The sequence below is a fragment of the Callithrix jacchus genome, chromosome 7, assembly GCF_049354715.1.
Source record: "Callithrix jacchus isolate 240 chromosome 7, calJac240_pri, whole genome shotgun sequence".
Lineage (NCBI taxonomy): Eukaryota > Metazoa > Chordata > Mammalia > Primates > Cebidae > Callithrix > Callithrix jacchus.
In genome coordinates, this window is record NC_133508.1 from 31574313 (window position 1) to 31590327 (window position 16015).

Genomic DNA, 16015 nt, shown 5'->3' on the forward strand with positions numbered 1-16015 from the left:
TACTCTAACAAACTTTTAAATGTGTGACATTTTAGCTTAGTTTTGAAAATAGAACATTTAAGTATAATTCAGATCACAATGACTGCCCTATTACGCTGATGGGAAAAAAATCTTATTAGGGCGTGGAGATTAAACTTCCATTTTACTCATTTTATGTTAACTTCTTTTTAAAAAATCTCTCTAGCTAGGAATTTTTGTTTTAGTATTCCAGTGTACTTTCTATCAGATGAAAAATTCAGTTATTAAAGCAGCTATGTAGTAGCCCAGAACCATGATGACTTTATTATAGAGTAACATAATACACCTCAATTAATATCCAATCTCATCTTCACATTAACTTTAGCAACAATTCCTGAGCACCTACTATGTGCAAAGCATTACATAAATACTTCACATATAATATCTACTTTATTGTATTCTTCATAACAAATCATTGTATCCATGGTGGACTGATACTAAAAGGAGTTGAGTACCTTTTTCAAGTTACAAAGACAGCAAGTGGCATAGCTGGGATCCAAACCTGAGTCTGAGTGACCCTGGCCCTGCAGGCCTTCCTGCTTCCCCTTGTGCTATACCACATCCCATGACTGGGCAGTCCTCCTACCTTCTGAGATGTCGGAAAAGAATCTGCATTGTATCTTGGTTTGGCTTTGGCAACTGTCTAATTAGGTCCTTAACAGCAGTGACTCGCTGTCTTGGTTCTTGCTCTGAAAAAAGATAATAACCAGATATTTTACAGCAAATTCTTATGAAACTGAAAGCAATGACAGTTTGGAAGCTGATATTTGGTAATACACAGTGACATCTGGTGGTCACATTTAAAATGTTCACAGTAAAACAATCTTGAAAATATTTGCTTAAAGTAAGATCCAAAAATAGGGTAGCTTAATCTGTGCAAGGAATTTTCAGTATCTGGAAAAAACTGAATAGAATTACATACTTACTAATTGCATTAACAAAATCATTAAAATGATTAAATGTAAAAAGTGGTTCTGGTAATTCTCGAAAAAACATTTTGAGTGCTCCAGTAATGACATGAATATCTTCCCATTTACTGTCGTTCAAGTCCAACTTCTCATCTGAAAGACAGCAGGAATTGGACATTGTAAAAAATAACTTTAAGCCAGTTCAAAAAGTTATGAATCTGAATAACAGGTAATATAATCTTACCGTGATTGACTGCAAACCTTAGTTTCTGGATCACTGCGAGGTTACCACTTACTCTGTATATCCCATCAACATCCAAACCTAAGAGACAATAATAATTATTGTATGTGTGTTTAAACTATCTGTTTGCCTCTTCTGAACATGTCTGCATGTGTCAGAATTCTTATTCATTAGCATTAACCTAAAATCAAATGGACACAAATATTCTTTTTCTTTAAATGACTTCTGGTCCATGCTTGGCAAGGAAGAGAGATGGAGATTCACTCTGAATTCATTTTAATAAACAGCAGTAATTCTACTCTGCTCATCATGTAGAGTGCGAATCAGCTCAAGGAAATTGTTTCATTAATCTTAAAACACTAACAATTTCAAATAAATTTCTGCAAACAACTAGGGATAATTCAAAAAGTAAAGGAAGCCAGTAGGTAAAATCAGCCCATGCATATTTTGCACACCATTTTATAATATAAACGCACATATTGTAAAAAGTTTATTGAAAGTGTCTGTCATACTAAGTGCTTGTAATAAGTAAACTTAATGTAAGCTAACAACTAAACTAATGGTTCTATAAAAACAAAAGTAATTTGCTATAATTTATTATTTTCTTTTATATGTGGAACAGAATCATCTGAAATTCATACAATTAAGCCCCAAAATTTCAGGTATTCATTAAATGATAACGGTGTACAAATTTACTAAAGCACATTATCAAATGTACTACTCATTTCGTTTCAAATAAAGACAATAGTGTGGAATCTCTATTGCCATGCTGACAAGAAAAGTCAATGAGACAAGAGATCTGTAACTGGCAGAAATTACAAATTAAATTATGTGTTTTAATTGTACAAAATGTTTTTCATGATATACAGATATAAGTTAATGCTATTACAATCAGTATACTGCTAATTTATATGAAACTAGTATAAATATTATAGCTATGTTTAAATTAACAACAGAAATTAGTTTGTCATATTTTACAGAAAATGACGTAAAAAATATTTATCTCATGAGACAACTGTGGTTGATTTAACAGTTTATAATGTCATCTGATTTAGAACAGAAGAAACTTAATAAGTAAACACAATCTTCTCAGATCTTATACAGTGTCAAATTATTTCTTAAAAATAAACTCAATTTCATAATCAGTATCTTCCTCATTTTAAGCAAATGCTTAAATGAAACAACTTCAAAGAACACCATATACTTAACTGTGAGTACCAAACATTCAATAGATGCCTGGAGAGGTCTTAATTTGAAACAGTGGTAAACATGTAAGTGTTTTGCAAACAAAATGATTTTCTTAACATCTTAGGACTATAAGGAAATTTTGGTTGCATCACTCAAAATCATAAAAATTCTAGGAATTTTGATGGCAAAACAAGAAGTTGGTTTCCTTAAAATCAAAATAAAAAATAAAACAAAAATCCTTCTCTTACCATGTTCTTCAACGTGTTCAATACATAACTTCACAAACTTTGGTACTGTGCCATTCTCTCTCTGACACAGATTAGCAAGATTGGATCCAAATACCTGATCTGAAAAAGATTTATTTTTAAAAAGTCAATCATCTTGCTGAAATTCAGTTCATGAAATGGGTAACCATTCAGAGTACAACAGAAACATCCAGTGTAACCAGATATTGTTTAAGAGGGCCCTATGCCTTATGGAATATGCGTTTTGCCTACTTCTTCAATTTCATATCAAACAATTCGTTTTTAAACGTCATGAAGACCCTCACTCACTCTTGCCTGACAACACTGTACTTTCTACTGCTTCGGCAGAAAGCAATTTTCCACCCAGCTTGGCTCCTTCTTCACTCCAGGTCTCAGCTAGAAGTCACATGCTTAAATAACCCCTCTGACCATCCTTACCTAAGAGAAACCAATTCTAGTCACATCCTAGTTTACTACTATGTTAGATTCATAGCATTTGTCACTATTTCACATTATCTTGTCTACCTCCCACTTGAGCATTAAGTTTCATGAGGGGAAGGACCATGTAGTTCCTGAACACCAACAGGTATTCATAACACCTAGGCTCATGCCTAGCACTTAGTAAATACTCGATTACTTTTAAAACTATTAAAATAAGCATCTAACCACTCATCACATACCAACATTTGATTTCACAAAATGTATTTCAAAGACTCTTCTATGAATCTTTCAACATGACAGTTTTGAAATTCCGTATTAGCAATAAACATTCAGGAAAACAAACAATTTGAAGTGATGAGTAAGGCCATAAAGTGACAACAGTTTATATTTCTCAGGCAAAAGGCATGGTGAACAAATTAGCAGCAGTTTGCATACATTTATTTGCCAGGCCTTTTTTGTTTTTTCAAGACTCTAAACTCATCATGCAAATTCATATGCTTTATTTGAGGATACCTGTGATCTATAACTCTTGAAGTTGCTAATTCGAATTACTTAATTAGCTAGACTCTTCCTAGACGTCTTAAATACCTTTTTTTAGACAAAGTCTTGTTCTGTCACCCAGGCTGGAGTACAGTGGTGCAATCACGGCTGCACTGCAGCCTCTAATTCCTGTGTTCAAGTGATCCTCCCACACAGCCTTCCAAGTAGCTAGGACTATAGGTATGTGTTACCATACCCAATTACTTTTTTGTAGAGAGAGGGAAGGGACTCCCTGTGTTACCCAGTTTGGTCTTGAGTTTCTGGACTCAAGCAATCCTCCTCCTTCCCAAAGTGGGGGGATTATAGATGTGAGCCACTGCACCTGGCCTTAAATACCTTCTTAATAAACTTATTTGCGTATTTTAATGCAGGTGCTTCACAAATAGATGGTCTCTATAAGAAACTTCATAATAATCAGAGACAGACATATACATTATAGACTATTATTTTTACCTTTATTTTTATGAATAAATGCCATTGTTTTAAGTCATATATTAGAAAATTTTACCTCTGCAGTTAAACATGCTTGTAAGAACTAAAAGCATACACAAATAATGTAATTTTTAAAGAATATTTTTCTATTAAAAAGATTGTTAGTCCATTATGGTACTTATAAATAAGTATATAAATCAGAAAAAAAAGGTACTTTATGCTAATTTTTAAATGACCTTAAATGACAATTGAAGGTAAAAATTTGTTCATTTTTCTTCTTTCTACTGTTAGTGATAGCTTATTCAAAATTTCCTATTTCTTGTGATCTTTACATCTCAAAACTAAACTTTCCACTGTCACAATTTCTAAAAATCTGCCACCAATCACATCCACATAGTTCCTCTGAAACAGGCTTTCTAAAAGTTTTTTTAAAAATCTATTTTAATTACTTAAATGTCTTTTAATCATTGCATTTGAATACTTGAATAAATATTCTTACTGTTTGAAAAGATTTGTTTTTAATTTGAAACATCTTATTTGTGATGTAGGCCAACATTCATTATTATCAACAATACTTCTACCAACCTTTAATATAACCCTTTTCACGAACAGCTTGCAAAGTGGGGCGTCGTGTGAGAAACTTCTTTAAGTTTTTCTTGGTTTTTTTCTGTTCTGAAGAATCTATTGTAGATACTTTCAAGGCTTAACACAAAAAGAAAGGTAATAAGCATTTGTAAAAATAAAGTTTTTTTTGACAAAACTTTTTCCAGCTAGCATGCAAAAACAAATTAACCTGATATGTCAAGATCACAGTACAGTTCAGTTACGTTAGCTTAATGTGGTTTAAGGATAAGATGTGAAGAATTACATTAACACAGACCCCATTTCAAAGTTATACACCAGACAAACATTTCGTTTTTATCACTAAAAACATTACAACTGTACCTTCTATGGTATATCTGCCAAGACATCCCTAATTTAGTCTAACATATTATTTCATAAATGATTACTTATCTTTATTGATTTTATATCAGTTTAAGAAGATAAAATGACCATCAAAAAGTAAAAATACATAAAACACATAACAAAAAATCCCTATCTTTACTGAACAAGAAAACTAGAGATACACATAAGATACACAGAGATATAAATATAGATATATACCATCATAACTATTATACTTGTACTTTACGCTAACTCTCATTGCAATTATTTGTACTCTGAACTAAGAATGGAACCACCTGGAAAATGTCTTTCATTGCCTTTAGTCCTAAGTTCTTTTTCGGTTATAGTGACAAAAATTCAAAAGGTATATTTCTTTAAAATAATTCTATTTGGGGAAAGCTGAGAGCACAAAGAATCTATAGTATAGAATAAAAAAAATCACATTTTTACGTAAATTGCTACGTGTTGACAATGTCAGTAATAGGCCGAAACTTCATTAGAAATACAGAAAAACAGAACTGATTTTCTAATCATTCAGTTAATATGAAGGCCAAAAAGTTCTCAGTTAAACATGTGGATTTGTTAAAATAGACTGAACAAAGTACCACGTCACAGCTAACGGCCTAATTAAGCAATGTAATTCACAAAAGGCCAACATTAAAAAATGCTTTTCTTAAAGCTGCTGCTGGCTTTCACTATGCTCCTTTCTATAGTAAGATCTGAAGATAGGAATGCTTGCATCTGTTTACATGCACAGATATATCCTAGTCCAGAGACAGATGGATGCCTGGTGTCTAAAAGGAAATCACAGTAAATATCTCATGACTTTTGACTTCTTAAAGTATAAGATTCCATACAGAATCTTAATAGTAAGCATATATTTTTAAATCAATAAAGTTCACTTTCCTAGAGGCTGCAACAAAAATGCACTATATTCCTTCTCTGAAAGTAGCACAATATCTTAAAATTAGTATGATGCCATAGGATGCTACTATGAGGCTGAAAAGCAACAACGAGTTAACAAGAAAGAGCACTGACACACTGGAACTGCAACTGGTTAACTGCATAACTTTTTTGTAACATTGGACATTCCATTCCGCTTTTATGTATGTATTTAAAACCTTTGAAATGCTAAGAGAATAAGCTCAAATCCTTAGCAAAACAGGGAAAGGACAACTTACAACGAAGTTTTTTAGGATCCTTCTGTTCCTTTTCTTTATCATGCTTTTCTATTCCTGGTGAATCCGGTATCTCCTCCTCAATTCCTTCATCAGTTTCTACTGCCTATTGATTAGATATTTCCCAAATACATATTACACTTCTAGAATAACTACAGTTGGAATAGCATAATTCTCACAATGATTAGTAAATGACTCTTTCAAACAGTTTTAGGAAACCAATTAGTATACAGTATGTATGACTTACATATTTGATAAATACCTTTTTCTCTTTAGATGGCATTAATTTTGATTTCAAAAAAAAATTATTGTTGAAAATTCACAGGATAACAAGTTTACTTGATAATGAAGCTATCTTGCCTCATTTTAATCAACTGCATATTAGTGACACTAATACTTAAAAGGTGAGGCTATAATCTATGCTGAAAAACACCATAGAATTACATTCTGTGACTACAGTATAAGACTTCCTGACAAGAGTATTACACTGTAATGACAGGACAAGACTCATACTCCAGATACATGGATGTCAACTGAAAGAAATCCTAGAGCGGCCAGGTCCGGTGGCTCACACTCATAATCCCAGCACTTTGGGAGGCCAAGGTGGTCAGATCACCTGAGGTCAGGAATTTGAGACCAGCCTGGCCAACATGTTGAAACCCCACCTCTACTAAAAATACAAACATTAGCTAAGCGTGGTGGCATGTGCCTGTAATCCCAGCTACTTGGAAGGCTGAGGCAGGAGAATCGCTTGAACTTGTGAGGCAGAGGCTGCAGTGAGCTGAGATCGTGCCATTGCACTCCAGCCTGGGTGACAGACAGCAAGACTCTGTCTCCAAAAAACAAAGAAAGAAATTCTAGAGCTCATCTATAACCTAACCAAGGTCACTTGTACAGAATAAAGAACTGAGTTCTCAAAGCTAAAAAAACTTTGCTCTGCCTTCACATGGAGATCTTTACTCCACCTGGAATTTATTTTTGTAGATGGTGTAAGGAAGAGTTCCAGTTTTTTCTTGGGTTCCCAGCTGCACCAGCACCATTTACTTCCTCTACAGTGCTCTATCTGGCATAAAGTGTCCACAAGTATGTGAGTCTGTTTCTAGGTTCTTTATTCTGTTTCATAGGTATGTATGCCTATCCCTGTACGGATACCATACTTATTAATTAATATGGCTTTTTAAAGACTTGATATATGATAGAGCAAGTCCTTTCTCTTTCTTCTTCAAGACTGTCTTAGGTATTCTTAGTGCTCTGCATTTCTACATAAATTTTAGAATAAGCTTGTCAAGTTCTACCAGAGAAACTACTGGGATTTTAAATGAGATTCAAGTATCTCAAATCTATAAATCATTTGGAAGAAAATTATATCTTTACATTATTGAATCTTTTAATGCATGAACAGGATATACTTCTCATTTAATTAGTTTTTCTTCAGTGCTTCTCAATAAAGATTTGTAATTTTCCCTGCAAAGGTCTTGCACTTCTTGCCACACTTAGTCCTTGATATCTTCTGACACTTTGGAAACAGTATGTATTTTAAAAAAATTTAATCAAAACTATAGGCCAGGTGCAGTGGCTCACGCCTATAATCCCAGCATTTTGGGAGGCCAAGGTGGGCATATCACTCGAGGTCATGAGCTCGAGACCAGCCTGGCCAACATGGTGAAACCCTGTCTCTACCAAAAATACAAAAAATTACCCAGGTGTGGCAGTGGGTGCCTGTTATTCCAGGTGCTTAGGAGGTTGAGGCAGGCTTGAACCCGGGAGGTGGAGGTTGCAGTGAGCTGAGATCACGCCACTGCACTCCAGCCTGGGTGACAGAGTGAGACTCTCAAAAAAATAAAAGTAATTTTAAAAATTAAAAATACACACACACACACACACACACACACACACACACACACACAAAATCATCTCTCTTCACTTGGCTTATTCCCTGAGCCTGTAGGTCTCAATTAAAAAAACAAAACAAAAATCCACTTTCCGTAACTAATACACTAGGTTCACCCCTACTTAATTGGTGTTTTTATAGAATGTTGTACACCCCTGCCATAACACTCATCACATTTCATTATATTAACTGTTATCTGTTTTTGACTATAACCTTAGCCTAGGAAAGTGCAGTATCTGTGTGCTGCTATGTCCCCAGTGCGTAAGGCATTCATATATTTGTTAAATGAATGCAAGCATACTTGCTTTCAAGAGACAGTGAATATATTACTGTGACTAGAGCTTAAAGTCCATATTGGGTAAAATAGAAGGTACAATTTGAAAAGATAGACTGGGCCTACACCGTTTAATTTTAATGAATCACAGCTTTCTGTGCAGTAGGGGATTAGAAAATTGGCATTAGAAAGTTTCACATGGCAACGGCATTAACGATGAATCAGTGATAGGTGAGATTAAATAAGGAAAAAACTGTTTAGGAGGTTACTCTTATCTTGGTATGAAGATGTAAGGCCTGCCCTCATGGTTTCAGGAATAAATGGAAAAGAAAGGACAAGATTCAGAAATATCATGCAATATTACAAACTCCAAAGGAAGAATTTATATACAGCTTCATAACTAATTTGCTAAAGAGGTAAAGTTCTCTTTTACTTCCCATACGTATTATCTTTCATTTCTGTCATTAATATAATATGATCCTCAATGAAGAGCCATGTCCCCATATGGTGAAAGGTGAAAAGGAGAATACAGAGTATAAAAAAGTGTGAGCCAGGCATGGTGGCACACACCTGTAGTCCCAGTTACTTGGGAGGCTGAAAGGGAGGGCTGCTTGAAACCGTTCAAGGCTGCAGTGAGCTATGATTACTAATATACCTGCAGAATATAAACTTGGGAATCTCTTTGGTTGTTTTACATAAAGAATAAGATATATACCAGGAACACAAGGATACTGACCAGCTTGGAAGGGAGGGGCAGAAACACTAGGGAATCTCACCAGAAAAGAAAAAATGAGAATGAAGAGACTATAGCTTCATTCATTTCACAAGTTCACCTCAGACTTCCTCTTTCACCAAATAGTGTTATTTCCAACTCATTCAGTTACTGAATAAATACTATGTACTAACCACCATTTACCCTTTCTTTCTGAACTATTTCTTTTCAGCCAATGCCTGATGTGAACATATTTCAAATCCACTGGTAGTAAACATCACATAAGTCAGAATGTTAAATCATTCACCAGCCCCTGGGGGCTGCTAAATTGACCATTGTTTTTTCCATCTCTGACAAAACATATAAAAAGTGTCTTTTCACATATAGATTGCAATCTGGATATAAAATAAGCAATTAAAAAAACAAAAAGAAAAACAGCTCTGAAGTAAAAATGTTACCTAAGTTAAAGACATACCTGATTATTGATTGTACTACTAAGAACTTTAAACCAATCATTAATAACAGTGTCATTGTCAGACTGAATTAGCAGTTCTGTTCCTTGACGAGTTTTCAGCTTTAGAGAAAAGCAGGGAGAAAAAAAAGAGTATGGTTGGTTTGTGCTTTCAGCAAAATACTGAATACCTTTAATTCAAAGTTAAAGCCACCAAGAGTAGCTGCTATATATTATGTAATAATGTAATGATTATGATATGATGTTATATATTATGTAATAATGATGTAAGGTTAAAGTACTACAAAGCTATGGAATACCTTTTTAGTTTAAAATAATATCTGTTGAATAAAACATAAAGTTGTTTCTCATAATAAATCTCATAAAAATCTAATAATTTAGAATCCCAAATACCATCATACAAATGCCATAAAACCCACTGAAACTAGTATGGTTTATCACTTAAAAATCAGTTCAAGTATCAAAGTAGAACATTCTAAATTAGAATAAAGAAATAAAATCAATGACATTTTTACACAACCTGAGAAATTTTTTTCTGTCTCTCTGGCTAAAAAATACAGAAGAAATAATATATAAAGACCTTCAGTAGTTCCTAATTAGTAAGTAAATATAATGGCTTAGTACAACAGGCATAGATAAATGTCACACCCCTTTTGGGCAGAAATATTACAAATTAAGTGTCAGATCATGAACTGAAGAATACTACGTATTATTCTATAAGAAGGCAATAACTAATTTATGCACAATCTCTGTTTTGCAGTTTCTTGCACTTGAGGAATAATATTGACACATTGTGGAAACCGTTCCTCCCGTTTTCCGATTAAAAACTGATTTTTTTTTCCCTAGAGAAAGATATAGCAATGTTTCCCAAGCAACATTCTGAAACATATTCCTCAAACATAGTTTCACAAATACTGTTTTTAAAAGGTACCCTCAAAAAACAATTATTGAAAAAGTTATATAATATTAACTTGGAAAATACTGAATTGAAGAAAATCTAACTAGATTCGCTCCTTCAAGATGTCACAGGCTTTTGATATTCTAGGGTGCACTGTGATTTTCTAAGAAAGGAATAAAATATACACTGCCTCCCAAATTTATTTGACCATGGAACAGTTTTTATTCTGGATTTACCTTTTGAAACTACAAGGCTAATTCAGGAAATAGTGACTTCTTTCATGTACTTTTTTAGAGTTGGTCAAGCCAATCAATATTGAATGTTCACTGCAGATAAGATACTCTGCTCTGTTATAGGTTCTTATATAAAGGAAAAACACAGTCTCTCTACTTAAATGAAAAAGAAAAAAAAATTGTAATCATCTAATGAGGGAAATAATTGACAAATGATAACCCAAGTAAATTAAAATAAATATTATTTTAAATATTTATTATTATTATTATATATTTTTTAACTTAAAAAAATTTTTAAACATGGAACGCTTCACGAATTTGCGTGTCATCCTTGATCAGGGGCCATGCTAATCTCTGTATCGTTTCAATTTTAGTATATGTGCTGCTGAAGCGAGCTAAATATTTATTTTAAAGTACTTATTTTAAAATAAATATTATTTACTACTATAAATAAAGAAGTAGGCTCACTGTTATGGTGATGCTTGTCACGGGTCTTGGAAGAAAGGGAGCATTTGGCATGGAGAGATTGGCATGGGTTGGTGCCAGAGGCAGAATAATAAAGAGTACAAATCAGACAAACCGGAAAACCTAGGCTTATTTGAAAAACAGCAATTAAACCAATCTGTCTATACAACAGAATAGGAAAGGCCTGAGACATGAGGCTACAAAAAGAGGCTGGGATATGGAAAGCTGTCCACAAAATCAGTCTTAGATCTCTATAACCGCACCCTTCTGCAATGGGACAGACATTGTTGCTCTTCTGTCAACAGCAGCTTCTCTTTCCCCACAACTCAATACCTGGCTAACCTCCTAAACAGTCTTACAATGAATACTATGAAAATAATGTGTGACTTCTAAATCTAGGCCCTGAGAAGCCCTGCAGGTTCCACCCTCACCCTCTGGGAACCCTGAGGTCGCCACCTGACACAGCCCTGGGTGGCCCCTTGAGAATGACAGATCTTGCCGAGAAGGAGGCCTCCCAACAACTAGCCAATATCAGCCATGAAATCATCTTAGATCATCCAGTTCCAATAAAGCCACTAGATGACTGAAGCCTCATGAATAGTCCTAAGTGAGATCAGAAGAAGAATCACCCAGCTCAGCACAGGCCAGACTGAGCAAACAAAATTGTTCTTTTGTTAAACCACTAAGTTTTGAGATAGTCTCTTATGCAGCAATAAGCAACTAATATAGGATCATGTATTATTGGGGAAGGTTTTGAAGAATAAAATGGAAAGGTTTTTTTTAAAACAGACTTTATTTTTTAGACCAGTTTTTGGTTCCAGCAAAACTGAGAGGAAGATATAGATATCTCTATATCTATATGCCATATGCCCTCTGCCTCCACACACACACATGGCCTCCCAGCTTACCAACATTCCCCTTAATTTATCTTTTAATATTAGGTTTGGTAAGTAAAGGGAAGCACATCCTTTTTATTATTGCTGGAAAAAGACAGGATACATGAAACAAAGGCTTGTAATAATGAGTTCAAACAACTTATGCAAATAAAGCCAGTTTTTACATCAGTCTTTTCTTAAATTATGATACCATCTAACTTAATCACCAACTTTGCCTTAACTAGTCAATGAAAGACAATTTCCCAAAATAGTTCAAAAAACAGAACATCTAGTTACTATAGTTTACTTAGAAAAAAATGCATTACCTCAAATACATTCTTTTTGCTGGATTTATCCTTTGAAGCCATCTCAATTGTTGCTCCCTTGAGATCCACTGTGAACTCTGGTTTGGACTGATTACTCCCAAACTTAATTTTTGAAAAAGGAAAAAAAAAACCTTCATGTGATAATCACATATATGTGTATTCAAAAGGAACTAAAAACAATTTTATATTGTTAATAATAAATCAAATAGATTTTCTCAAATTCTTTTCTCCATTATAAAGTAACAATTTCTACTTTAAAATTGAAAAATATCTAGAATATATGAATATACAATTCATAGAAAACAAAATAAAATCACTCAACTTCCACCATAATATAAAATATATAGACATAAAAAGCCAAGCTGAAGTCTTTTTTTTACCATAAGAGTGGAAACAAATTTTTTCAAAACTATGTTGGTGAGGCTATAGACTAAAAAGGCCTCATATGCAAATGGGATATGAACTGGAACTACTCCCAGAAAAGAAAAACTGGTAATGCTATATTTACAAATTTATAAATGCATGTATACTTTGGCTTGGCAGTTATGTATCTTGGAATTTATCCTAGACTATACACAACTGTGTAAAATGCTATGTACACAAAGGTAATACTCTAATATATGTAATAAACAATATCAGGTAGATAACAAGGGCATTTTCCACCTCATAAACATTCTCTAAAACTGATTTTGTCCTTTAGAAGTATTTCCTTATTGAGTTACATTGTTAACAGTAACTTGTGGAAACAGAAAACACTAAGTCCCATGTCTTTTTTTCTGTCTTTGTTAGAAACTGTGACTAGAGACAGATGCTATAAAGCTTCAGCAACTTAATGAGGAACTTTGAAAAGAATGGGAAGACAGTTGTTACGGATGGGTTCAGAAGAAAAAGTGCGTAGCTAGCTATTTTATTTTGTTAACTACATAAGGAAAAGATTAGCAAAAACAGTAGAAAATTTATGTTAAATATACACTACTCTGTTCCCTGACATCTTTAAATTTCTGTTTAGTCTGTTAACTAAGAATAGAGAGTAACATTCCTACAGTATTGAAAGGCTTAAAGGTTTTAAAACCTCTAAGGTCTACTGAACTGTAATCTAAAGATCATAAAAACCTGTTATAAATATTTCCTATAGAGAATTTCATTTGCTAAAACATTTTCAAATCAAATTAATTTGTCATTAGAAATTATCTTACCCAACCTTGTGATAACTTATTCACTATTTGTAATCTCAGTAACTCTACTCTAGGAGCTTCACATTTAAAATAGTTTGCCTTAACCTGTTTCCTTTTACATCTTTTTTAGCTAGCAGCATGAATTTAAAGTACTAATTTTAACAAAATTTAGGAGTTACATAAAATTTATTAGTAGAGTAAAGGCAAATTTTAGGATAATACATGGAATTTATGGAATCATAATAAAAATCAAAATAGAAATTTTAACTGTATTCTACAAAGTCTTTGCCTTAAGTACCTTTTGTCAATCAAAAGACAAATTAAACATAAAGCTGTATGTTGGGCACAGACAACTTCCTGAGCATAAATGATATATTGCAAATGTTATCAAACGTGAACATATATTTAACAAAATGAAACATATCAATTATTTAATTTGTTGTCATTATACATGCTGTAGATGGCTAGCTCTGAGCTAAGATGCAAATAAGCAACCAAATAAGATATAGCAATTAAATATAAATACAATGACATGACATGGAATGCTAAAAAAAAAATGCAATCAGTATAGCTGGCAACCTTTTGTTATTCTTTTCCACAATCTAGTCCCACTTTTCTCTACTGTAATCAACCTCCCACCAACATATTCATGGCAAAGAAAACAGAATTATTGTGGCAAATGGCATGCAACAGGAACACATACAGTGACGGCTGAAACAGGATCAGACTTTACATATGCAACAGCAGGCCGATGACGGACAGAGTTTTTCCAAGAAGAAAGCAGCGAAAGCAAGAGCTCAGAGACTGAGCCTTGTTGGCAGAAGGACTTGATGGAAAAGGGAAGAAAATGATGATGTCATAACAATGCACAATGGCAAAATGACACACAAGAGAAAAAGCATAATGGAACCAGACAAGACAAAGATGCAATTCCATATGCAGACATACAATTTAAGCAAAGCTAAACTTCCAAATATTTTTACAAAGGTCCTAGAATTTATCCTGATTGTTATTATATAAATTTATTTTTTAAGATGAGTGCTTTATAGAATTTATCTTAAACAGACTTGTGTTAGGCATTGAGAGGAGCCATGTTGGGCCCACCACGATCTTAATAGACCCTGTCCAAAAGCCCCGAGCTTTCACCTCGTGACCTGCTGAGCAGTATCTTCTGGTGTCCCTTTCCAAGTAGGGAGTACCCCTACCATCTAGCCTGCCTTTTTCTTCCTCTAGGACACTGATACTTTCTCTAGGAGACAGGGAATTTTGTCTTCTGGGGGACATCTGGCAATATTTGCAGATGTTTTTAGTTGTCACAACTACAGGCGGGGTGCTAGTCATCTGCTAAACACCCTAACATGCACAGGACAACCCACCACAACAAATAATTATCTGGCCCAAAAGAGTGACTATTTTTAGAAATTTGAAAGCATGTACAAATGAATGTTTGAATAAATTACCAATGAATGTCTGAATATTTATGGGTTAATTTTTTAAATGCTCAAGGAATATGATGAATGATAACTAAGAAGCAAAACGTATGTCAGGTCCCACTGAACCTGTTCACTTGTTAGTGTTTCCCATTACAACGTAAGCTTTGAAGACAGGGACCACGTTATTTATTTCTAAACTCAAAGCTTAACAATGTCCAGAACACAGCAGACTTTTAGGTCTACTGAACAAACAAACAAACGAACATACACACATACATTTCTGAGGTGAAATGAAGTGAGAAAAAACAACTATAAGTTTATGTTACTGATATAACAATCCAATAGGTAACTGTTTTCTAGAAACCACTGGAAGGTATCAGTTCCAGAGGAGTAGGAAAGGCTCACTAAATTTTTGGATGAGACAGCACCAATGTAAAATATTTCTTATAAAGTGGAATTGCATGCAGCCTATGTGCATTTCATTTACACAATTTTAACCATTCATTTTCTGCAAAAATATATATGACTATCAATTCAAAGCATGAATAATTTAAAAAATAGAACTTTGAATAATGTGGGTGACTTTGCTCTGTTCCATCAATGAGTACATGCCCTGGAGTGAGTGCAAGATTTGAAACTGCCTTCCTCCAGTGGATCTCAAGTTTTTGTACTAAGTGTGAATCTAATTTTTAAAGAACTATATGGATTTTTCCTATAATGTGGCCCCTTAACATAAGCCATTCAAACTCAAATGAAGGAAAAGCTATTTCTTCTAAAACCAAAGGAAATATGAGCTCTGCTAAAGATCAGCTTCTGTATAGCATCTTCCTAAAAGAGCAGTTTTCACTAGAGTTGATTGTTGGTTTTTTGGCTTATATTTCAGTCTTAGAATCTTGTCCTCAGGTAAGATGTGATTCTGCTGTATAAATAGAAGACATTTTACCTATAATAGATCTAGTTGGTGACTGAGCAGATCAACAAAGCTACTATTCTTTAACATTCTTTTCAATAATCCCAATTCCAGAGTTAAGAAGCATCTTGCATGTTTCTCTAAATTTTGATATTTATGAATATTGACTGTACAACCAAGCATTTTACCACAACTTTGATTTTGTTTAGTCTTTA

The 16015-nt window shown here is 33.8% G+C and overlaps 1 protein-coding gene and 1 pseudogene across 27 annotated transcripts in view; both read right to left on the bottom strand.

The window, feature by feature from the left end:
* ARHGAP12 (Rho GTPase activating protein 12) overlaps positions 1 to 16015 on the bottom strand; it is a 116543-nt gene that overhangs the window by 2624 nt on the left and 97904 nt on the right. For 17 of the 27 annotated variants that reach the window (XM_078329848.1, XM_078329847.1, XM_078329846.1 and 14 more), the window contains 9 exons: positions 14161 to 14283; positions 12283 to 12384; positions 9489 to 9587; positions 6140 to 6242; positions 4599 to 4715; positions 2604 to 2702; positions 1171 to 1248; positions 945 to 1079; positions 605 to 707 (listed from right to left, as the gene is read on the bottom strand). In XM_078329848.1, coding sequence (XP_078185974.1) covers positions 605 to 707; positions 945 to 1079; positions 1171 to 1248; positions 2604 to 2702; positions 4599 to 4715; positions 6140 to 6242; positions 9489 to 9587; positions 12283 to 12324 — 776 coding nt within the window. In that variant the 5' untranslated portion in view covers positions 12325 to 12384; positions 14161 to 14283. The remainder of the gene's footprint in view (positions 1 to 604; positions 708 to 944; positions 1080 to 1170; positions 1249 to 2603; positions 2703 to 4598; positions 4716 to 6139; positions 6243 to 9488; positions 9588 to 12282; positions 12385 to 14160; positions 14284 to 16015) is intronic. The other 10 variants (XM_078329843.1, XM_078329842.1, XM_078329841.1 and 7 more) reach the window with 1 other exon arrangement.
* Positions 10911 to 11010, bottom strand: LOC118143374 (U6 spliceosomal RNA; annotated as a pseudogene).